At 43.3% G+C, this 22,675-nt stretch overlaps 3 protein-coding genes across 8 annotated transcripts in view; 2 read left to right on the plus strand and 1 right to left on the minus strand.

Moving 5' to 3' along the window:
• Positions 1 to 1,728, plus strand: part of osbpl3b (oxysterol binding protein-like 3b) — a 32,482-nt gene extending 30,754 nt beyond the window's left edge. For all 3 annotated transcript variants that reach the window (XM_028979404.1, XM_028979403.1, XM_028979405.1), the window contains 2 exons: positions 32 to 154; positions 239 to 1,728. In XM_028979404.1, the coding sequence (XP_028835237.1) occupies positions 32 to 154; positions 239 to 335 (220 nt within the window). In that variant the 3' untranslated portion in view covers positions 336 to 1,728. The remainder of the gene's footprint in view (positions 1 to 31; positions 155 to 238) is intronic.
• A 1,214-nt stretch (positions 1,729 to 2,942) lies between these two features.
• On the plus strand, positions 2,943 to 7,639 carry gsdmeb (gasdermin Eb). The gene is made up of 10 exons (XM_028979406.1): positions 2,943 to 3,081; positions 3,269 to 3,494; positions 3,580 to 3,772; positions 3,963 to 4,137; positions 4,380 to 4,500; positions 4,731 to 4,847; positions 5,507 to 5,634; positions 5,726 to 5,903; positions 6,114 to 6,187; positions 6,286 to 7,639. The coding sequence occupies exons 2-10, from the start codon at positions 3,284 to 3,286 to the stop codon at positions 6,514 to 6,516; spliced, it is 1,428 nt and encodes a 475-aa protein (XP_028835239.1). The 5' UTR covers positions 2,943 to 3,081; positions 3,269 to 3,283; the 3' UTR covers positions 6,517 to 7,639.
• A 791-nt stretch (positions 7,640 to 8,430) lies between these two features.
• pals2a (protein associated with LIN7 2, MAGUK p55 family member a) lies at positions 8,431 to 22,595 on the minus strand. 4 transcript variants are annotated; one of them, XM_028979536.1, is made up of 13 exons: positions 17,283 to 17,349; positions 16,503 to 16,980; positions 16,283 to 16,401; positions 15,565 to 15,717; positions 14,808 to 14,957; positions 14,160 to 14,387; positions 11,878 to 12,009; positions 11,664 to 11,760; positions 11,277 to 11,348; positions 11,023 to 11,184; positions 10,613 to 10,815; positions 10,307 to 10,435; positions 8,431 to 9,431 (listed from the first exon to the last, which is right to left on the minus strand). In XM_028979536.1, exons 3-13 carry the CDS (start codon positions 16,397 to 16,399, stop codon positions 9,255 to 9,257), a joined length of 1,620 nt encoding a protein of 539 aa, XP_028835369.1. In that variant the 5' UTR covers positions 16,400 to 16,401; positions 16,503 to 16,980; positions 17,283 to 17,349; the 3' UTR covers positions 8,431 to 9,254. The 4 variants fall into 4 exon arrangements, with proteins under 4 accessions (XP_028835369.1, XP_028835370.1, XP_028835367.1 ...); XM_028979537.1 differs by lacking the exons at positions 16,503 to 16,980; positions 17,283 to 17,349 and adding an exon at positions 22,420 to 22,595; XM_028979534.1 differs by lacking the exon at positions 16,503 to 16,980 and having other exon boundaries at positions 17,283 to 17,355.
• Positions 22,596 to 22,675: the final 80 nt, after the last annotated feature.

Genomic DNA, 22,675 nt, shown 5'->3' on the forward strand with positions numbered 1-22,675 from the left:
TAAATGACATCTGTTTGTACCGTTCACTCAGGTTGCTGGAGGAGGGGAATGTGGAAGGTGCTGAGGAGCAGAAGCAGCATATAGAGCAGCTCCAAAGAGACAGGCGCCGAGTCTTAGAGGAGAACAACATGATCCATCAGCCACGCTTCTTTCAGTAAAACCATTCATTCATCCAAATCAATGATCTATCATTGCATTAGTTAAAATGGTGACACATTCATTTGCCCTGTTTCCACAGGAAATCACAAAACGACATGTGGGTGAGCAACAACACTTACTGGGATCTGAGGAAGGAGCCAGGCTTCAGTCACCTGGACTGTCCTGTGCTCTGGTGACTCGGTTGAACTCACTGGGCTCAACACTCAGTTCCAAACTGCTGCTTCATGTCAACCTGGATTGCCTGAGAAATCACAACACTTCACTCTGAATAAATGTTTGCGTGCGTTGTCCGCCTAACAAACGCATCCATTCTCAACATTCCATTGCCTGCTATACCTGAGCAATCAACTCCAAAATTTCATATTTTTCCCTATTGCCAGCAGTGCTACTTGTCCATCTAGATTGTTAATGTGTGAGTTTCTAGTGTTTGGTAACACTTGACTGCTGGAAGAGTCCTAATGACATGACATACAGTCTTTTCTCATTAGCATACTTTTGTGTGCTAGCCCGAGAACAACATTGCAATGCAAACAAGTGAACTCTTACAGCAACATGACTGCTCTGAGTTAACCTTCTGAGTAAAACAGAAGCAAGAGAATTAGATTAATGCAGGACTATGGCAGAGTGTTTCACATATTTTTTTATTTTATATATATATAAAAACAATGAACAACAACGTCCATTTCCAGACATCATTATCTGATCACTTTCCAATCAACAGGCCTTCTTGGTAGTAGTTTCATGAAGGAACAATTCGACTTTTGTCATTGCCGTGCCACAAGGCCAATGGCGTTTAGTCAAATTATAACTGCGGATATCTCTAAAACTCGGAACTTGCACTAGAAGAATAAAAACAGATGAATAGCACTCCCAGGCAGATGAAAAAATATGATTTTTTTTTGTTTGAACAGCTTGTTTAATCATTTTTTAATTTCATTTCATTAATGCAGTTTAACGCCTTAATATAGGAACTGCTTTTCTGGATTTTGTTGCTTATTTTATGCAATCATACACTCTGAATGTAGAGAAATTATGCAACTTTTGCTGTGTAAGCTGATTAACTGGTATCACTGTGCGATACTGTAGCACAGAAATACAGACTGCAGTAAATTAGCATCCTCACGTGGCTTTACCTGACACAGACATTGACAGTGCTTTGGGTCTGTAGTAATGTTATCTGAGCAGTGTTAATTCAATCGGGAATTTTTTATTGTCTACCTCCAATTTGACAAATGAAAAATATTATGGTTGATATAGAATATGTAGTATGTTGGTTCTTCACCTGTCATATGCCTTACGAGTGTACACGTTGCATTTCCGTTGATCTAGCTGGAAACGTTATTAGAATGTACCGGAAATATATATAATCCTATTGCACAGATCTCTGATATAATGAGGGATGTACCCTTGAAGCCTTTGTATATTATGTGTCTTTGGACACACATGGACTTGTGTATTCTCAAATTTCTGTAGTGTGTGAAATGATTTGTGTGGGCCTACGTATTTTGGAAGAAAATAGAAAAGAAAATTCATCCCTCGCAGAACCCTGGGAGGATGTAATCTGGAAAAGTGTGATCTGTCTTTTGTATGCACAATTCCTTTTTTATTTGTCTTTAGTCTGTTTTTAGTCTTAGTGCCTTTTAGTTTCACATCTTTCAATGGTGGAACAGAGAACCTTGTTAACAACAGGAATCATCGTCATTGTCGCCATTTTCCTCCGCTCACCCGGGTCGCGGGGGCAGCATCCCAAGTATGGAATCCCAGGCAGCCCTCTCCCCAGCCACCTCCACCAGCTCCTCTGGCAGGACCCCCAAGGCGTTCCCAGACCAGACTGGAGATATCATTTGTTCATTAGCTGCGTTTGCAATAAATACTTAAGTAATTGATGCAATAATTAAATTAATATTTAAATAGTCATACAGAAAGATAGTTTGACAAGTTAAATTCATTTAAAATATGGGTTTCGAATTCTCCACAAAAGTGGTTAAACATGAAAATAGACTTTAAATTAGTAGTTTACAGCTCAGGGTGTCTTTCACAGTGTCAGGAAAGTGTTCAGTGAGCCGTCGTGTCCACTTGGAAGGTGTTCTTTTACATTTAATGAACTAAGCCACACTGCCTCCTGAACGTCTGAAACAAGGCCCGGCTACAAGTAAGCTCCACCAGAGGCTCTCAGCCATAGATATATGAAAGCTCCAGAACATTAGTAATGTATTGTAATAATGTATTAAAGAAATGTTCTGAATTTGTATAGTGTTTGGTAACACTGACTGCTGGAAGAGTCATAATGACATGACACAAAGTCTTTTCTCCACCAGAGGCTCTCCTGAATCCATGAATGAAATGATCTGTTGTCGTTGTTCAGGTAACACTTCACGTAGTCCAGGTGTCTGGGCTGAAAAAAACATCAGCAAGCCGCCATGCAAATGAGCTAATTGTACGGGCAACATGGCTGTTCTATTCTACATGGCCGTTAGATTTGGTATATTGAGAACTTTTTGAGTAAATTGTTTGAAACTTCACAAATCCCCCCGCTTGCTTCCTGTATGCTTGACCACAATTTGGGTCAGTTCATGTACACTCGTAATATAGTTCAACAAGTGCGACAAATTACATGGAAATGTTTACTCGGATTGAACTAGTTAAATTCGTCGTTGTTAACTGTGTGCGGCATATGTAATTACACTCCAACGGTCGTCACAGCATGCAAAGGTAAGATCAAACCGAGGACCCTGTGAAGATCCCCTCCATTGTTTCAACTCAGTTCCTCATTTGTCTCGCTTGACTGACGTGGCAGCGCTCCAATGAAAAGGTTCCGTCTGCGGTTTGGGCCAATCAGAGCGCCGGTGGGCGGGCTCGCCGTGCCGCTGTTGTCGCGGAACTCCCTTTTAAACTGAAATTTATCATCTGGAGACAGTAGCGGTGAGATTTTTTTTCAAGGGATATTGCGTATTGCATAATTATATTAAACTTTGTTTTATCTTGTACTTTATCCCTACGCGCACGCGGCATTTTAGTATTAGAGTATACTGAAAATGGTTTTAATGTTTACTACGCCATGTGAGCGAGTTGTTAATGGATTGCGGAACTTTTGCCTCTAATGATCCAGCTTCTGCGACTTGAGATGTTCGCCAAGGCCACAAGGAACTTCGTTTCTGAGATTGACCCGGACGGCCGCCTGGTCCCCGTGGTCTGTCTGAACAACGCGGACAATCTGCTGCCCCTCTCGCTGGTGCTGATCCGCAAGCGCTTCTGGTTCTGGCAGCAGACCAGGTACCAGCCCTCAGACTTCACTCTCAACGATGTCCTGGCAGGAGACCAGGCCATACAGCCAGGTAGGGTGAAGGCACCTCACCTCCCTGCAGGCTCTCCCATGCACACCCGTGTACCCGTGTCACTGTGGGCTTCTCTCTGGTTCAGCTGTGGCCGAGAACCCGTTCCTCAAGTACGCGGGGACGTTTGGAGACAATCTAAATGCCAAAGCAGAGACAGAGTTGATAGACGGGAACATCGGATTTGAAGGGAAGATGACGTCCAAGTTAGTGTCTTCCTTTGGCCTTCTGAAGAAAGATGAAGTTGATGTTCAGAAGCTGTTGCACGATTCCAAAGACAAGTGAGCTTTGAGCAAAAAGAGCAAAAGTGATCTTTGACCGTTCATAAAAAGCTATGGTTATACTTCCCTTTATCATGCCTGGTCAAACTGTGATGTCATAAAATGGAAAATTGTGCTAATGTATGATTTTGTGCTAATGTATGATCTTATTGTTGTTGTTTGATGGACACTCGTCCCAACGTCCTTCCAGGTCTCTGGACCTGCAGCATTCACTAATCAAGCAGACGTTGAGGAAAAAGAGAGAAGTGTTTGGGATTGTGAAGGAGAGGATTTTCACAACCCAGGAGTGCTCAGTGACCGAGGAGTTGGAAGGAGAGGGCACGTGCTCAGGACTTCTAGGATCCCTTTTCCATCGAAAGATTAAAGTAGGATGACCTCAAGCAGTCAAGTGTTGGAGAAGTGAAATATGTTATTCTATTATGGGCACCGTGTCAAGAACAGAAGGGAACCGAAACATTTTTGCTTTACATGCTTATGCATTATGACCAGAAACTGCTGTGAAAAAGTACAAAATGTCAGGAGTGTGAAAATCAGTGTCATGCTTGAGTAAATTATTTGTAGTTTTACAGACTGTGTACTAAAATGTTACGTTATATTTCCTCGTTAGGTTTCTGTCAAGGAAAGCGGAGGCTACCAATCAGACAGTAATGTGTCCCTGCAGATCCCAGCAAACACAGTCATCGCTTACAGCATCATTGAGCTGGATGTTAAGGTTACCGGCCAGTTTGGTGAGTGACCGTGTAGTGCACACACACACACACATATATATATATATATTTTCTACTCTTACAAGAACAACGACTACCTGCAAAGTATTAGTAATAAAGTTCTGCAGGCATCTGAATCTGATTATGTCTGTGGTCATGGGATGCAGTGTTGTCGTCTACAGACCTGAACCTGGATGCTCTACAGCACTTTCCTTGCACACTTTTCACACCAGACTTTTTCCTTCATCTAGAACTTTGCCTGCTTCCAGACGCACTCGGTGGCTTTGAAGAGGATTCAACTGACAGTGTAAAACTGATTACATTTTGTACTGTTCCGAGAGAGTCTCCAAGGAGTGTCCTGCAGGCAGGTAAGAATGAGTGTGGGTACTTGATCCCGTGAGGCAACAAATTGCCTTTTAGAGCTTTCATAGCTCTTCAATATATTTTATATTAAAAATGCTAATCATCAAATGTGCCTACCTATGATAGGAAGTTCACTCTGGGATGCTAGATTCATTTTTTTGCGTGTCCGGTTTGACATGATCACTGGCATGTTGTTATGCAGTTATGGTGAAATTGTAACTAGGGTCAGCTTCAATAATGGTAATTTCACTTTACGCTGAGGTCTTCAAACTGCTGTGTGGGGTTTTATCCAAACATTTGTGTACAATTGAGATATTTTACACATTTGGTCAATAGGTGCAATATGAATAAGTGATTATGGAAAGCAAGCAGGTGAGTTTTGATATCTCAAAAATATGTTGTTGTTTTTTTTTAGCCATCCACACAGACGTTCAAGGCGTCTGTGCCTCTTTTACTATCTGCTTTAGTGAAATGTGTTATCTGGGCCAACACCATTTGCCATTATCTTCCTGGTGAGGCATGAGGGGCTTGTGAGCATGTCCCAATTTTATCTTATCAGCTGCAGAACACAGAACGGCACTGTCAGTCACCGTGTGCTTTAGCTGAGGACGTAACTTTCCTCCCGTTCTGTAAGTGTGTGTATATGTATGTCTGTATTTTGCAGAACTGGACAGAGTTAAATCAGAACTTCAGGCCATGTCAGGCCTGCCACAGGACGTTAGGTCCTCTCTGTTCCGGGATATTAGGGACATCATGAAAGATAAATCAGCTCTTGGATTCCTAGAAGCATTGGTATGTAAAGAAAAGTCATTCTGTGTTTTTTTTCCTCCATTGAACAGTGTCGGCCAGTTTAAAACCGTCTCCCCTTACTGTTTATAATCAGCTGGACCAGCTCTGTGACGGCATAACCCCTGATCTGAGCACCGTGGAATATCCGATTCTCAGATCTACCATCCAGTCTGTCCTGGATCAGATGCCAAACACCAATGGAGCAGAGGATACACCAGCGAGCGCTTCCCCAAACATCACTGCTGTCCACATGCTCATCAGCGCCCTGGATGGTGAGTGCCATTCTGTCAATGTCGACCCATATTTCTTCATATAGAGATATAGGGCCGGGTGGCTGGATGGGGTGACGGTTCCAGTAGGGATGTCCATAGCTTGATTCATTGAAAGTTTCACTTCCTTAAAATATGGTTTAGGTTTGTCTTTAAAAGACCAAAATCTCAATGTCACAGCTTATCCTTCTGTGTTTCTCCGCTTCACTTTAGAAATGCCTGATGATTGTCTGTCTCTGCTCGGGTCTTGCTGCAGTCCTCGGCTGTTACAGGCTCTGCAGGCACTGGTGAGGAGTTAGACTTTAACATCCCATTTTCTAATTCCTTCTTCAACAGCTGGCTCAGAGGAACTGAGTTTGTTCTGCATGTCCTCCTGTTCTTTAAGGTGGACGGCTTGGCCGGCAGCAGGCTGAGCTCACTGACAGATGACGCTCTGCTCCCTCTGGCTGAAGAAGAGACCTACAGACAGGCGGAGAACCTGTTTGGTTCCTGTGATGTGACCCTGCTTAAAGAAGGGACCACTGTTGAAATAAATACCGGATCCCAGTCTGACACCAGGCCACTTGTTCTGTGCATAGCGGTCAGAGGTCTTGCCATCCTAGGGAACAGAGAATGAGGAAATGGTGCTGCCGGGGGAAATGTGAACAGAAGCACTGGGTTAGGGTGTTGTGTTGTATACATTAAAGGCTGTGCTGCGGTTTTAGGGCTAAATTATACAGACCAGTTCGCCATGACAGTCGTTTTGGAATGTTGTGCACTGTTTGAGATACATTGAAAATATAAATGTTCTGTTTAATCATAGTTTGACAAAAGAAAAGCTGCTCCCCTCTAGTGGCTGAGAAAGGTGCTAAACACTTCAGAGGCTTTAAAGGCCCTTTGTGAACAATACAATTAATCTGTATTGTATCTGTGATAAAGCATACATTTTGTCTGACATGAATTTTTAAAAAACTTAAGACGATGAGCCAAATGAAGAACATTAAGTGTCAATTTCTCTACCTTGAATGGTAGTTAAAAGCAGGTATAATGAAACCATAGTTTTATTAGTTGGTACAGATGTTCACCGTTATGTCCCTGGACGTACGCTCCCACGTGTTCTGTGTGGCTGGCTATGTTTTTGTGTCCTGTCTCTTTTAGGTTGACTTCGTGGGAGGAGTTGAAGAGTACCAGCTCCACCTACCATCTGACTATCGGTCACCACCGTGTATATAAACACTTCAGGCGGTGTTCGGCAGGTCCGCAAGGTCTGCTAGGCCCTTACTCTTTTGGGAGGTCCCCAGGGTGCAGGAGATCCGCAAGGAGCTCCTCCGTTGGGGATCTCATTTGTGTGTGTTGTTGCTCTGTGTTACAGGCCCCTTTGTTGTTAGCCTGTGAGCTTTGTGTGTGTTTATGTGCACTTTTTGTTAACTTTTGTGCGTGTTTGAGTTATCTCCGCTGGAAAATCCCTTCCTTTAGGCTGTTTTAATGTTGGTTAGCTGTGCTGAGTCCGCTGTTTTATTGTACATATTAGCTTACTGTAAATAAAAGCACTGTTTGTACGCTTTTATTGGTTGTGTGTAACAGTGGGCCTCCTCCTCTCTATACCTTTGTGGCGTTTTTTAAACCCAGACTTAGGAACGTGACATGGCAAATTCCAGAAATATTTGTAATTTCCATTTTGTGTTATGCATTGCAACCCTGACACCCCCTTTGTATTTCCTTTTTCATAATATTATATGCTGTTAGACATCCAAGTAGAATAACGTGTCTTTTTTGCATCATGTGAACTGTTGATTAAATTGTTTTAAGAGATTCTGACTTTTGTGCACTTTGGTGTGCTTTGTTAATGTTTAACATCTTTTACACTAGTGAGGTGGTACTTGTGGATGCTCAGCACATGCATAGTTATAAAAAGAACCTGTGCCGCTGAAGTACAGGAAGCTGGGTAGGCTAATTATAGTCCATGTTGGGATCCTTTTGCTTCTTGTCATTGCTAAAACATTCAATTTGTTACATGTTTATGGTCACGCTTCCTGTCATATAGAAGTTCATCCAATGTAATTTAAAACTAGTATAAAATAATTCTGATAGCATTTTGTGGGTACTGTGCTTTGATATTATTAGTTACTAGACACTAGGTGTACCAGAGTCCCTGGCAAGAAAATGCCCATTTGATCTCATACCATCTCTTCAGGCTTTTTATTGCTCCCCGAGTGCTGAGGCCGGTCCACAGGACGGACTGCCTGAAGCATGCAAAAGAATGTACGCTGTTCTAAACTCATTCCACGTGGACTGTTGGGTCAGCACGTCTGGTGACAATGAGAAATTTACAGGGTGCTAGTAGCCTGTGAACCAGAAGACCCAGGTTCAAACCCCACTTATTACCATTGTGTCCCTGAACGAGACACTTAACCCTGAACGTCTCCGGGGGGGACTGTCCCTGTAACTACTGATTGTAAGTCGCTCTGTATAAGGGCGTCTTCTTAATGCCATAAATGTAACAGACCAAAACGAGGTTCAGTAAGAACTCAAATGCAACTCATAAAGGGACAACTTTTAAAAACCGGTAATTAATTTATTAGGCAGTTATGTCAGAAAATACCAATCTCTGAACTGTAAAATATATTTATATATTTTAAACGGATATGCATTTGTACATGGAAATTCTCGAGTAATGCTGAACATTACCAAAGGCTTTTTTCAATCCACCAAATACAATAATAACAGCACAGAGGTACGGCAACTAAAGGCCATAACAAACTAACATGTTCCCAAACAAATAAAGACATTTCAGTAAATGGATTAAAAGAAAATCAACACTGTAACAAAATAAGAATCATGTATCCCTATAAAGAGCACCAAAATAACTGACTGCATGATAAATAACACACACCTAATGTGCATTTTTCTTAACCTAGTTATCTAGTCACGCTTAGTTAAACTACATGTTATTGTGAATTATCCCTGCAACAGATGCACGGGATGTGTACAACTGAGATGAAAAATGCACTGTAACAAGATCCTCTCCAAACTGCAAAAGATCATTTTTGTTTTGGTGGTGCCAGTCTTTTGTGCCTTGGTGGCACTGTCTTTTCGGTCAGACTGATATGTATTCTGCGTACTCTTACCAAAAAAAAAAAAAAAAAAAAAAAAAAAAAAAAAAAAAAAAAAAAAAAAGATAAAATCAATAAATAAGTACACTTCCCTTATGGTTTATATTATATATGTGTTTGCATAGCATACAGACAATGAGTGTTTGGTGGGCAGAGCATTAGGATCAAGGGTCGACACTTTCCGTAGCCAGCCATGGTCCAGAGTGGCCGTCCTGGTGGCAACAGTGTCTACAGCAGCAGCAGCCGGGCCAGGCTGGGCAGCTCAGTACACCCAGTTCACAGGAACCCACTGTGGCTCTGAGTTCAGCTGGTCCACGGCTGCCTGCAGCTTCTCAAAGGCCTTGTCCAAATTGTCATTGACAATGGTGAGGTCAAAATAATGGCTGTAGGCCCTCTGGATCCTGGCGCTCTCATCTACCGTCTTCTTCAGATCCGTCTCCTATTGGTCAGACAAAGGGACAATGAGAGGTTGTTAACGTAATACCGTATACAGCAGAATAGAGTGCACAGTTCATCAAATTTTAGTCACGATCATGATTTTGGCTTCAGATGATCATAGGCAATATTAACATTTGAATAGCAGGCTCTGCTGCATAACAAATCCAGCACTTTCTCAAGCCAACCACCAGGGGGCGAAAGAAAGCATAGACTGTATGAGCGGCAACCTCTTTGCTCGGTCTAAGAATCACAACTCTAGTTCCAAGCTTATTCAATCATGCTTCTCTTATTTTGTGTTTGACAAATAAGGTTATTCATGTTATAGACCAGAGCATCTGTCTCCCCATCCCACCCCAACCCACCGCTTCTGTTCTGACACTGTATATATTGCATAGTTATTTCATTGTCTATAGGGCTTGAGAAATCTATACAAAATGGCTCTGTAAATGGACCTGCCCTGTCTATAATTATTATTATTTTTAATATTCAGGTAAATGGATGTTAATTTTTCATATTAAATATAAAAACAATACTTAGTAGTATTAGAAGTATTTAGTATTTTCATTGTGACCTGACCAGCCATCTCTTAAGCAAGAAAATGTTGACATGTTTTTATCGGCAAGGGCCTATAGTATATTTCTGTTCCTTGTAGTATGTACCTTTTCTGCATTAGCTTTTTTTCTTGTTTGCACTATATCATTGTACTCCGCAATTGCTATTTCTTTTTTACACTTTGCCGTGGGTACATTTTGTTATATTTTTAGTTAAGGTTTCATTTTGAACTGAAAGACTTGTTCAGTCATGTTTGTGCAATAAAAAAATGGGAAGACAGAAAAACTAGCTTCCATATTGCTTAATAGATAGGTAGATACTGACTGTTAGCAGCTTAGTGGTGATCCCAGCATCAACTACAGCTTTATGCATGGCACGCAATATGTCCAGCTCCGGGGCAGCGATGAACACCACAAATGGCATAAACTCTGATGTCTTCAGTACCTTCAATGCCTGTAGATATGTCATAGTATAAATGCATACATAAGGAACTATGGAACATACATGGAAATATATCATCTGCATTTTAATAATAATTAATTGATATTTCCTTTTCTAGAAATTCTGTATTCCATAACCTTTGTACAAACAATGATTTTACCACATCAGATCATAAATATGATCCCTAACCTGTGGGTTGACATCTAAGATGCAGGTACGGCCGGTGTTAACAACTTCATGGATGGAGTCTATTTTGGTTCCGTAGAGGTTCGCATCGTACTCGCCGTGCTCCAGATATCGGCTGGCTTTGATGTCCATCTCCATGTCAGCTCTGGTCACGAAGCAGTAGGATTGACCATCCTTCTCATCGTCCCGCGGCCTTCTGGACGTGACTATGGGAGAGAGGGGAGAAAACAAGTGTCAGAAGGAGGGGAGGGGATAAATAAACTGAAAAAAACTGGAACAAAAAAAATTATGACGTGGAGAATGCGTTTGTGTAAGAGATACAGAGAGAGAGAGAGAGAGAGAGAGAGAGAGAGAGAAACAAGACAAAGGCACAGTGTTCACAACCACATGATGAGTAGAACTAAGGAGCTCACAGGGGACAGTGGTGCCGAAGCGCAATGGGTTCAGTACAATGAGTCTGTTCTTCAGGCTCCTTCGGCCCACGCCCTGCGCTCCAATCAGAACTAGTGTCTTCCGCTGAAACGGGGGCACCTTCGCCATCTCTTCATATATCTGCAGCTCATGCCGGTCAAACTCTGAGCAAAAAAATGAGGTCGGTCAATTCAGGTCACATAATGCTGGAAGCCCTCCTTCACGTTCATTTTACCCGAGGGCTGCAGGAACTCACCTGCATTTTTTGCAGTCAGATACATCAGTTTCTTTTTCTTCTTCTTTCCAGGTATTGTTCCACACAGAATACCTGGGGGGGGGGAGAAAACACAGCATGTAGGTGCTTTGAGCTTCCAGATGGGGGCAGAGCAGGCTGCATAAATCCCTTCAATGCACTAATAAAAAATGCATGTTAACACTGCTGATTCTCCTATACATTATAAAATGTATAAAATGGGTCCAGACAAACTTTGTCCTAAAACACTGCAAAAAAAAAAAAAAAAAAAACACAATTACTTTGTGAAGTTAAGAAATATTCAATTGATTAGGGTGTATTCAAATATCTCAAGGATGTAAACCGAAGTGTAACTCTTAACTGACTCAAAATTTCAGATAACCTCTGTACCTGTTCCATCCAAGTCTCTTCGGACAAAAGCTTTCCTCTTCTCCTCCAGAAACTGGCTGGGAATTAACCCTGTAGCCCCACCTACTACAGCACACGCCTGGAGATAAGGGAGTTATGAATGAAAAGCATGTGAGACGATACACCCAGATGATGTTGCAATAAAATCCAGATTCATAGGTCTTGAATTGCACTAGAACATGAGGGTGGTTCTCACCTGCCACCAGTTGGGATCCTCTCTATTGACTATGTGAAGAACGTCCCCTTTTGAAAAAGCCAGTCCTGCCTCTTTGCAGGGAATTAAATGATCCGTTAGAGGATTGTAGTTGAAGTGGGGTTTCACATAGATCTGTGCAAAAGAAGAAAAAAAAGCATCAGGCATCACACATCAAAATTTTCACCAAATACAGGAACAAGCGGACATCTAACAGGACAAATTCTTTAATCTCCATTACACTGCTCCTGACCCATTTTCTCAATGAAACTGGTGCATTATTCTAGTTAGTTCATATGAATGGGGCTCAAACACCCAAGTGCAATCAGTTTTTCAGACGTGGGCACCAACTACTGAACACAGAATGTCCAGCACAGGAAAATCTGTATATCTGTGTCCTGCCCTGTATCTTTAAAACCAAAATAACATGACACTGCTTCCTGAGGTACAGCTACAAGGACACCATGTTCAATATTTCCAAATAAAGTAACTCAGGCAGAGAAAAATACCAGAGGACTGGCAATAATAGCGCAACTACGCATATTGTTTTAAAGGTACCTTTTAAAATCAATTTCAAACTAGTTATTATAAATAAGTCCCACAACCAACCCTACCCTGTGTAATTAGCTAAATAATCCAGGCGCCACTTCATCAGCATCACAACTCATTTTAGTTATTTAACTGTAGTTAAAGAAAAGCTCCTGGTCCAACCACCTAAAGACCTTAACGCCATGAAAGAGGAGTATGGGGGCCAGTCTCTGGGGTCAGGTGTTAACTGGCCTGTTCCAGTGCAACACTTCAGCGGGGGGGCATAGCACCGCCTGTCCCACAACCTCAGCCTGCTGCTTTACTGAGAAAGTACAGCACATATCCCAACAAGACATGGGGGACGCCGACTGGAAAACATCCTTCAGAAATATACAAGGGCAGTTTAGAGCAAGTGACCCCCCCCCCATGTGCTGTAAACACACACACACACACACACACACACACACAAAAACACATTTATCTATAGCCTCTTTCAGACTAAAATCCTGAAAGTGATTTTCCCACTCCTCCCTGTCAGGTACAGCATGTTCATACATGGCAGTCAAACCCAGAACAGGCAGCATGTTGCCTTCCCCCGATACCAACTGATGTTGGCGTGAATGAAAACATGTGGAAGCCTACACATACTGGAAGATAAAGACACACAGATTAAAAAAAAAACAACTGACACGTGGATTTTCTGGAGCCATTAGCAATCGTTTCCTGCCCAAACGCGGGTCATAACGCAGCAATCGTGAATTCGAATATGCACTGTTTGTTTTGTGTTGTAATTTCCTCCACGGTTATCACACGACGTCTGCACTTTAGCTCAGGTGCCAAATACACATACCTAGAAGGGGAAACTGCAACAAATGCAGCAAAGCCACACTGACAGAAGCCAAACCGCTGGCCTGAAAATCCCGTGAGGGATTTGAGCTCGTCTTCAACGTTCCAGTTGTGTTTATACTTGAAGTTACCCAGGTTACCGCTGTAAATGTTATATGGTCCTGCCCTGGCCATTACTCACACAACTTTCCCCACATGTTGACATTTCACACAACCATGTAAACTGCTCTGACATAAATATATGTGGGACTAATTTTGCTGTTTAATATTTAACTCATTTAATAGGTGTTTAATGATTCTTGTCTCACAGTTGGTCAGTCTGTTAGGCCTAAAAAAAAAATGGCAGGTCATAAGTGCACCCGGATCAACCACAACATTAAAAACACATGTCTGAGAGTGTGCAGGTTCTCCTTTTTCCACCAACTCAGCTCTGGGACGTTTTGCCAGGATCAGAATACATAAATTTAGCCCTATTTTGACGATGAGATTGATGAACAGGTTTTTTTTTTTTGTGAGACAATAAAGAAAAACTGCAAAATAGCATGATGTCCCATGACACCCTGTCGAATCATCCAGCATGTCAGAAATACCTGCATGCTGTTTCGACCCGGTCATCAGTTTTATCCATTTTTCTGCTTCCCACATATCAACAACTGACTATTCACTTGCTGGATAATATATGCATCCTTTGATGCCAGTGTAAGGTCATTTTAAACACCCATTAGTGATATTTTTGAGCATTTCTGGATGTTTATTACAAGTTGGGTAAGGAAGCAGAAATGAACGCAATTATGAGTTGTCAACACCAGGCTTGCCAGTGTGGTCAGTGACATTTTTAAAAGATATGAAAGTGATCACTTATGTCAACCCATTCTCAGGCAACAAGTCCGGAGTCGTGTGTGGCGGCTGACCTGTGCCGGGGGCGGCGTGTCCCGGTAGCTGGGCAGGATCTTCAGCGTGATGCTTCCGCTGCAGTCCCTCAGGGCCTGCTGCAGCTCCAGTGGCTCCTCACCCACCTCGCGTCCATTCACCTCTTTAATCACGTCGCCCACGTGCAGCATGCCCTGCCGCTCAATCAGCCCCCCGTGTAGCACTCTCGCAATCACCAGGTCACCATTCTCCACACGCAGCGTCACCCCCTTTCAAACAACGCAAATGACATCGAAGTGAATTTCTGTATTGCCATTTCACCATTAAAAAAACAAAACAAAACAAGAAATCTATTGGAATGTACATTGAAAAGAGCTGAATAAAGCCTCTGCAGAATACCCCTCTCACATCAATATCAAAAGAAGTCTTATTATATATATATATATATATATATATATATATACACACACACACACACACACACACACACACACACACACACACACACACAAATAAAAAAGAAAGTCTTGTATGTATATTATATATAATAAATATATACACACACACACAAATGTGAAGCCTGCCTAATGAATATCTTATGGCAACATCATACAGATTTTAAAGGACCTGGAATGGACCAACCTGTTGAAAAGTGCTGAACCAGGGTGATTGGAAGGAGCGGAACTCACCAGCGGCTCTCCTGCCTTCTTCTGGATGCTGATCATGCGCACGGCTTCAGCCGGCAGCAGCGTCTGGTTGGCCATGGAGTTGTGGTTGGCTTCAGAGTGGGGAACTTCGTACGTCTTTGAGGCCACCTGGTCGTGAGCCTCCAACAAGGACTGTGGATTATGCAGAGTAGAAAACAGAATGCGCCGAAAGAGCAGTTAGGCAGCTGTGCCCCTGAACCGAAGACAAAATTTGGGTTGCATAAGACAAGTAAACAGACGTGTTCACACACACAATCTCACACACGCACGCTCATTCGAACACATGCACGCACACGTCACGCTGAGGCTTCATGCAGAGAGTTTACAAGGTCTTATCCCCTGCAGACCAATCTGACCGCACTAGAGGCGGAGCCCTGCCCGGATTCTGCCATCTGATTGGCTCTGAGCAGGAGAGGCTCTTTATTCTAGTGAGTAGGCGGAGAGTGGCCTAGTGACATTCCATTGAGTAACACCCACTCAACACGGTCACACACAAACCACATCTGAAATTTTTTTTTTTTTTTTTGCTTCATTCAGTAAAAGAGGAAACCAGAGCGAATTAAAGCAAAACATAGTCACCACTCGAAACTACAAGAACACGGCGTGCTAGAAGCCGGGCGATTCCTGGAATTTTGCTTCTGATTAATGTGATGTCAGGTTTGAACTTGACAGGACGGGACCAAACCGGATCGGCAGACAGGGTCAGGAGGCTCTGCGCAGTTCAGATATGGGTGCTAACCTGGAAGTGCGGCTCCTTGAGAATGCTAGAGAGCTCGGCGGCACTGTCGTCTCGCACGGTCAGGCCGCTGAGGTCAGTGAGGATCTCGCTGACCAGCTGCAGGTTGTTGTCCCGAACCGCCTCCAGCTTCACGTCCTCCAGGCGCTCATGGGCCTACAGAGAGGCAACGGGGGGGCACAAAAACACAAAAATTGGGAAAAAATGCTTCCAATAGCTTGTTATGTTGTATGGAATTCGCACTACAAAGCCAACATGGAACATCTGAAACAATAAATGCAATAAAATCTTCAGTACTAAGCACAACAAACAATTTATTCACTGCCAATAGCAATTATTTTACACATCACACACAGAAGAATAATCAGAGACCACAAAACACAGGTCTCAATTTCTTAAAATTAAAACATTTTGAAAACACATTGACAGATTAAAATACACAATTCGCCACACGGATCTTAAATCTACAGATTAGTGTTCACTCTCATTTGTCATCCTCCACTGGTTTTGATAACCTTTTCAAAAATCTGAAGACTGTAGTAGGCAACCTTCCCCTTCGCTGGGGCTATGAAATTACGAGCTATTAAAATTCACTCCTGGACCAAAAAAAAAAAAAAAAAATCAATCATTTACGCTCACTGACTTAGGTAAATAGAAAAAATGACTTCAACCCGTTTCTCTCTCTTATCTCGGCTGGGCGGCAGTACAGAAAGTCTGCTACCTTGGCCAGGGATCGTACAATGGGACTCTCCATGATCCCTCGAAGGAAGATCAGGTCGATGTCTTTGGTGCCGGTGGACGGGGGCAGGTCGCGGAGGTTGTCCAGCACCTGTTCCATTGCTGAGAGCAGAAAGAAGTCAGCAACACACCAGTCACTTCTTCACTGTACACTCGTCTAAAATTGGCCCCAGTGTCAATTTTCCCAGAACAGAGGGCCTTACGCAAGGCGCTCCAACAAGCGTCGATACCAAAGACGAGAGGAGTGGGGAGCGATTTCAGCAGTCGATATCAGGACTGAGTGACAGGGCAGGGATGGGCCTCCATCAACTCATCCTGGGAAATTCCCCGAGATTTATTCTGAAAAGATGACTAGCGTGAACTGGCTGACCATAAACACTGCTAACGCTGGACGGTCGCATGCGTACATCACACAGCCATCGTTCCGGCAGATACACTCACACACACACACACACACACACACACTCTACTATCTACAAAGCCCTTCCCATCAGCAATCACCGTTTGTTCCCGTTCCACTGGCCACCACCCAGCACTGAGGCAGCAGTTTTTTCGGCATTTTCAGCAGCTATTTGTTGGGTGGTTCCGGAAAAAAGTGTTCTCCAGTGCTCCAGAGGGCTGGGAGAGTTCAACAAAGTTCTGCAATGGAGCCACTGCAAGCCACGTGCATCTGACCAGCTACTGTTTTCCACAGAGTAGAAGAAAATTCCACTCAAAGTCTGTATTTTACGGTGACTACAATGGAACATCAATACTACCAATTGTAAGTAAATTAGAGTAAAATGTGTTTACCACAAAGATACCGTATAAAAAGTGTGTTTTAATCTAGTTCAAGAAAGTTCCAGTCCCTGTTAGTAACTGCATGGTTTTGGTTCAAATGGAACAAAATTACAGATACATAACAACTAGGCATGCAAAATTCACTTCAGAAAGGTATATTTAGCTTTTAACTCTGCCTTTCTGCCGCCTTTTGCAGAGCTTACCTGTGCCTGACTTGGCATTGGCAACAGTCATTGCTCCTGCTAGTGGGGACAACATCACAGCTGAGCCAAAGCCCGTCTGCCCTCACTTTTTACTGACAACAGCGCCCCCGCAGGGCCGGGGAAGCAAAGAACTAAGATCAACTTCAGAACACATGGTACACTCAGCTGCATAGAGGACAGTGTCTTCCAACATGGATATATGTAGGACAAACTAGCTACAGAACTTATTTATGAAGCAGTGTTAGTTATTTCTTTATATATAAAATACACAACTAACCTGGTTTTATGTTTTGTGAAAGAACAGTTTAACATTAAGTCAAGGCACAGGCCAGAACCCTCCAGGAACTGCGTGAATCCTTGCCTCATGTTACGGAGGGATATTTCTGTCCCTGTGGGTTACTTGTTACCCACACAGGACACCTATTCCAACAGGGCTGTGAAAAAGTGTCCTCGCTGCAGACACCCTGTGCAAACTGACACGAAACATGGTGCGGTCCTCACGGTTCCTCAAAAAGAACAGAGAACACGACAGAGAAAAGGCCATTCAGTGAGTCCTCAATAGGAGGCTAGAATAACAAGCATGTTATTATGGTGTGAAAACAAGTATGGCTTCCCATGGAGCTCTCCTGAAACTGTGGGAACAGTGGAGGGTGGTGGACAATAGATACATGATCATGTTTTTCACCACCAATAAACCCAGTTATTTTAACAATATTGGTCACTACAGTGCGGCAGTTTTAACCTGATAGAAGGCAGGAGGCAACTCGGGCAAAACATGCGCCAAGTGAAAACCCCAGAATGTGCATGACCGGGTCTAATCGCATTAGGCCTTATTTCAGCCTTAGGTTAAGAGTTTAAATGGTTTTAGCCAATCATAGCGTGAGTTACTTGCTGTCTCCCTAATAGGATGAGAATTGTAATAGATGGGCCTGTGCCAGATTCCTAATCACATGACCCAACAGATTTTAACCGGTGTCTGTGAGATGCACTGAACTGCTGCGGTCACCCTGCTAATTATACTATTTCTGCCTTTAAAAACGTGGGGGTAGGTGAAACAGACACAGCCAGCATTTTAAAACCGCTGTATTTATAATTTAATAATACAACCTGACATTTTCTACAAAAAAAAAACTAAAGGAATTGTTTTATTGCATTTTATTAAATGTTAAAATTTTACCATAATTGTAAAATGAATGTACAGATTTGCCGATTTGAAAGATTTGAATCACTTTGCGTGCGAGTGCAGAGTGAATCATATTTTACTGCTAACTCTCATTCCAGTTCATATTAGACATGCTGTCTATTCATTTACATTTACGGCATTTGGCAGACGCCCTCATTCAGAGCGACTTACAACGTGCTTCCATGTTACAATCGATGAAGAGATCAATTCTGGTTCACTAGGACCAACTATGAATACAGTCTTTTTATTCACTATGTTGTAGTTTCTATACAGAAGCTAGATAATAAGGTTACAAGTTAATCTAAATATTCTCTAAAGAGGAAGGTCTTGAGCTGCCGTTTGAAAGTGCTCAGTGACTGTGTTCAAGTCATCCTCCAAACAACGTTTTGGTTAAACGTAAGAACTATAACACAGGATTTTATAATGGGCAAATATAATCAAAACAGTTGTTTAGCCTTACCAGTGTTTGTCGTTCGACAGTAATGTTTTTTCAAGTAAAGACTTTTTTGTGATTATTTAATTTTGTAGAATATTGTATTTTGAAAGCACTGGGCATTTCAAGTTATAATAAGTAGTTTATATGTTTCACTTTGAAATTAAACATTTCACTATTACTTTACTTTATTTAGCAGACACTTTTATCCAAAGCGACTTACTATTAGTAATTTGTATGCGACTTTTCATTGATATACAAGCAAGTGCCCTTTATCATATCGCAATCGCATATCGCAATATTGATCTCAATAATTGCAATATGTCTTTTTCCCCAAATCGTGCAGCCCTAGAATGAATATTAGTTCAGTTTTGGTGGGATTGAGTTGGAGGTGATGGGCTGCCATCCAAGACGAGATGTCAGTTAGTCATGCAGAGATTTTGGAAGCAGCATGTAGATCTGAGGGAGGAAAAGAGAAGATGAGTTGTCTGTCATCAGAATAGCAGTGGTAGGATAATCCAAGTGATCTCGTGTAGAGTGAGAAAAGGAGAGGACCTATTACTGAGCCTTGAGGGACACCAGTGGAGAGTCTATGTGAGGCAGAGGTGGATCCTTTCCAAGTCACTTGGTAAGATTGCTCATCAAGGTAAGAAGCAAATCACTGCCATACTGAGCCCCGAATTCCAGGCCTCTTCAGGATAGACAAGAGTGTCTTGTGGTTAACTGCTGCAGAGGTTGAGAAGAATGAGTACAGATGACCGTTTTGCCAATCTGGCCACATGTAGCTTCTCAGAAACACCCAGAAGGGCAGTCTCAGTAGAATGAGCTGTTCTGAAGCCAGACTGGTTAGGATCCAGGAGGTTTTTCTGTGACAGATGAAGTGATAGCTGATTGTAGACACAGCGCAATAGGATGAGAGGAGAGAGACTGGTCGATAATTGTTGACGTCTGTAGGATAAGTGCTGGGTTTGTTTAGGGTTGGAAGAACCCTGGCTGTTTTAAAGGCAGATGGTACATGGCCAGGTATGATTGAGCTGTTTATGATATAAGAAATGAAAGGGATGAGGTCAGGAGAGATGGGTTGGAGCACTGCGGAAGGGATTGGATCTAGTGGACAGGTGGTTGGATTGCCTGTAGATATAATCTGAATGATTTCATCAGATGTGACCTTAGAAAACTGATTTAGAGTAGTTGTAGAATCTTCAGGGGGTAAAGTAGGATTTGTGGTGGAGAATGTCTCACAGATTTGTTCAATCTACCCTGTGAAGAAGTTGGCAAAATCATCAGCAGTTAGGGAAGATGGGGCAGGGGGAGTTGAGTAGAGGGTTGAGTAGAGATAAGAATATGTTGTGGAGTTTTTCAGGGTTGTGGGCAGAGGCTTCCAGTTCTTCCTTGTAGAAAGCAGTTTTAGCAGTAGTAAGGTTAGTGGAAAATTTGCATAGAAGATTCTGATAATACAGTAGGTCTTCACTAACTCTCACCCACTGGCCATCAGCACTTAATCCTAACCAGGGCAGTGGCATCTGGAGCCAAGGTGGTATTCCTAATATATAAACTATTACCTACATTCCTATCTATTGCATTATCCTCATCGTCAGTATAAATATAATTATTATTATTATCGTCACTATAATCATTGGGAAATATCCTGTCCATAATCCTTCTTTTGCTGAACCTTTTGCTGAATTTAGGTTATGACAAGCCTCGCACACGTACAGTGAATTTTCACTGCTGTTAAATTGTGCCTGAGGACAGGGACGGAGGAGTCAGCCATAAATAATGAACTAAAAACAACTAAGCCTAAAGAAACAAAGCAACAATGAATATTCAATACGTGCAGCAACAGGTAAAGTTTGCGTTTCTTGGCCCCCTCCCTACGTCCCAAACGATCATACACACCGAAGGAAGTGGCTCTCACGCTGATATTCCTTATGTATGGCATATACAAACACTGAAACATACCGCACAGTTCATCTTATCATTTTTACCTTCACCTGCTACAGAAAGCACAGACAGCGGACATTTGAAAAATTCACTGGAATTTGGCCCAGTTCTCGGTAAAAAGGTTTGAGGTTATCATGTAAAGTGCAGTTTGACCACGGAGCCCACGTCAGCAGCACGGTTTGTAAACGGACATGTTCCCATTCCCATTGAATTCCCCAAAAAAACAAAGCGCCATAAAAAAAGCCCATGCAGTCCACTGCGGGGTCGCGTCTATCTGGGTACAAACTCCGCCCAAATGTAATGAGTGTTTACTCTGCAGCCAATAATCCGGGTAAAGCTGTAAAGTATCTGTGTTTGTCCCAAACCCTGCAACATGCACTTAAGTGCTGCTGACACTGTACACACACACACACACACGAAGAAACACCACAAAGAGGCAGAGCGTTGCTGTATACAGAGTGTTGTAGTGGAGTATAGAGAGGCGTGGCATGGACCAGACTACTATAGTACTGGTGTGTAGTGCAGCGTGCATTTTACAAATACAATCATTTTCATTCACGCCATTTACCAGACGCCCTTATCCAGAGCGACTTACAACCAGTATTTACAGGGACAGTCCCCCCCTGGAGACACTCAGGGTTAAGTGTCTTGCTCAGGGACACAATGGTAGTAAATGGGTGTAATGTAGTATATTAGGGTGCAGCGTGGTGTGTAATTTAGTGTAGTATTATGTGATGTGGCAGCCTGGTCCCAGGTTCAAACCCCACATTACCGCCATTGTGTCCCTGAGCAAGACACTTAACCCCGAGCGTCTCCGGGGGGACTGTCCCTGTAAACGAGCCTGGATGAGGGCGTACATTTAGTCGCTGTGTAGTAGTGTAGTAGTAGTGTAGTGTAGTAGTATAATGGGTGGGGGTTGACGGGAAGGGGAGTGGACAGATTGGCAAATGAATGAGCTGCGCGCCACCCTCCCCCCTAAAAAACTAAAAGAAAAACCCCGAAAGTGCTCCTCCGCGGCGCCACCGTCAGGACGAGTTCTGGCGGCCCGGACTCCTGGAATCCCCGGAGGGGGGAGCGAGAAGGCGGAAAGCCGCGGGTCCGGACCGCGTGGTGGCTCGGCGTGGTCCGGGGCTCTCGTGTTAAAATCCCGTGATAACGTTTCCGCGCAAGAACGACGCGGGCCGAAGCCGGAAAGTTTCCAGCTGCCATTGGCGTGCGGCCATTTTAAATTTATATATATATATATTTTTTAAATATATTTTGTCGTTGTTGTTGTCGCGCCACACGCAACTTTCGGCTCCGCACGCATGGGCCGAGTTGCACCGCACGCGGAGCCCACGCTGCCCGCGCCGGGGCCGCCGTGGGTGAACCGAACAAAAAAAAAAAAAAAGAGAAGAACAACGAGTCGCGGTCGCGGCAGCTCCGGTCACGTCGACCACTAAAACGGCGACTTCGGCCGCTGCGATAAACTAGTAGCCCGGTCACGTTGACGAGTTAGCGAGTTATTATTAGCCGGCTAGCCGCCCACGACCAGCCGAACGCCGGCAGCCGAGGTCAGAAAGATCGGCGCGTCTTACCAGCGCGCCCCGCTCTGCGATTCCGTCCCGCCGAGGAAATTTACGCGTCCATGGGAGTCCGCGGGCTTCCCCCCTCCCGCCTTCACTGACGTCTGCGCCGGGAGCGCCGCCGCGTCCCGCCACCGCGGTGCTGGATACTCCCCTTCCGACCGACCGACCGACCGACCGGGCATGAAGGGGGGGATTATTGCCGCTGATGCGTCTGCGCGTCTCTCGTCTGTCAGTCTTTTTTTTTCCCCTTTTTTCTCTACTGAGG

This window comes from Denticeps clupeoides, chromosome 5 (genome assembly GCF_900700375.1).
Source record: "Denticeps clupeoides chromosome 5, fDenClu1.1, whole genome shotgun sequence".
Classification (NCBI taxonomy): domain Eukaryota; kingdom Metazoa; phylum Chordata; class Actinopteri; order Clupeiformes; family Denticipitidae; genus Denticeps; species Denticeps clupeoides.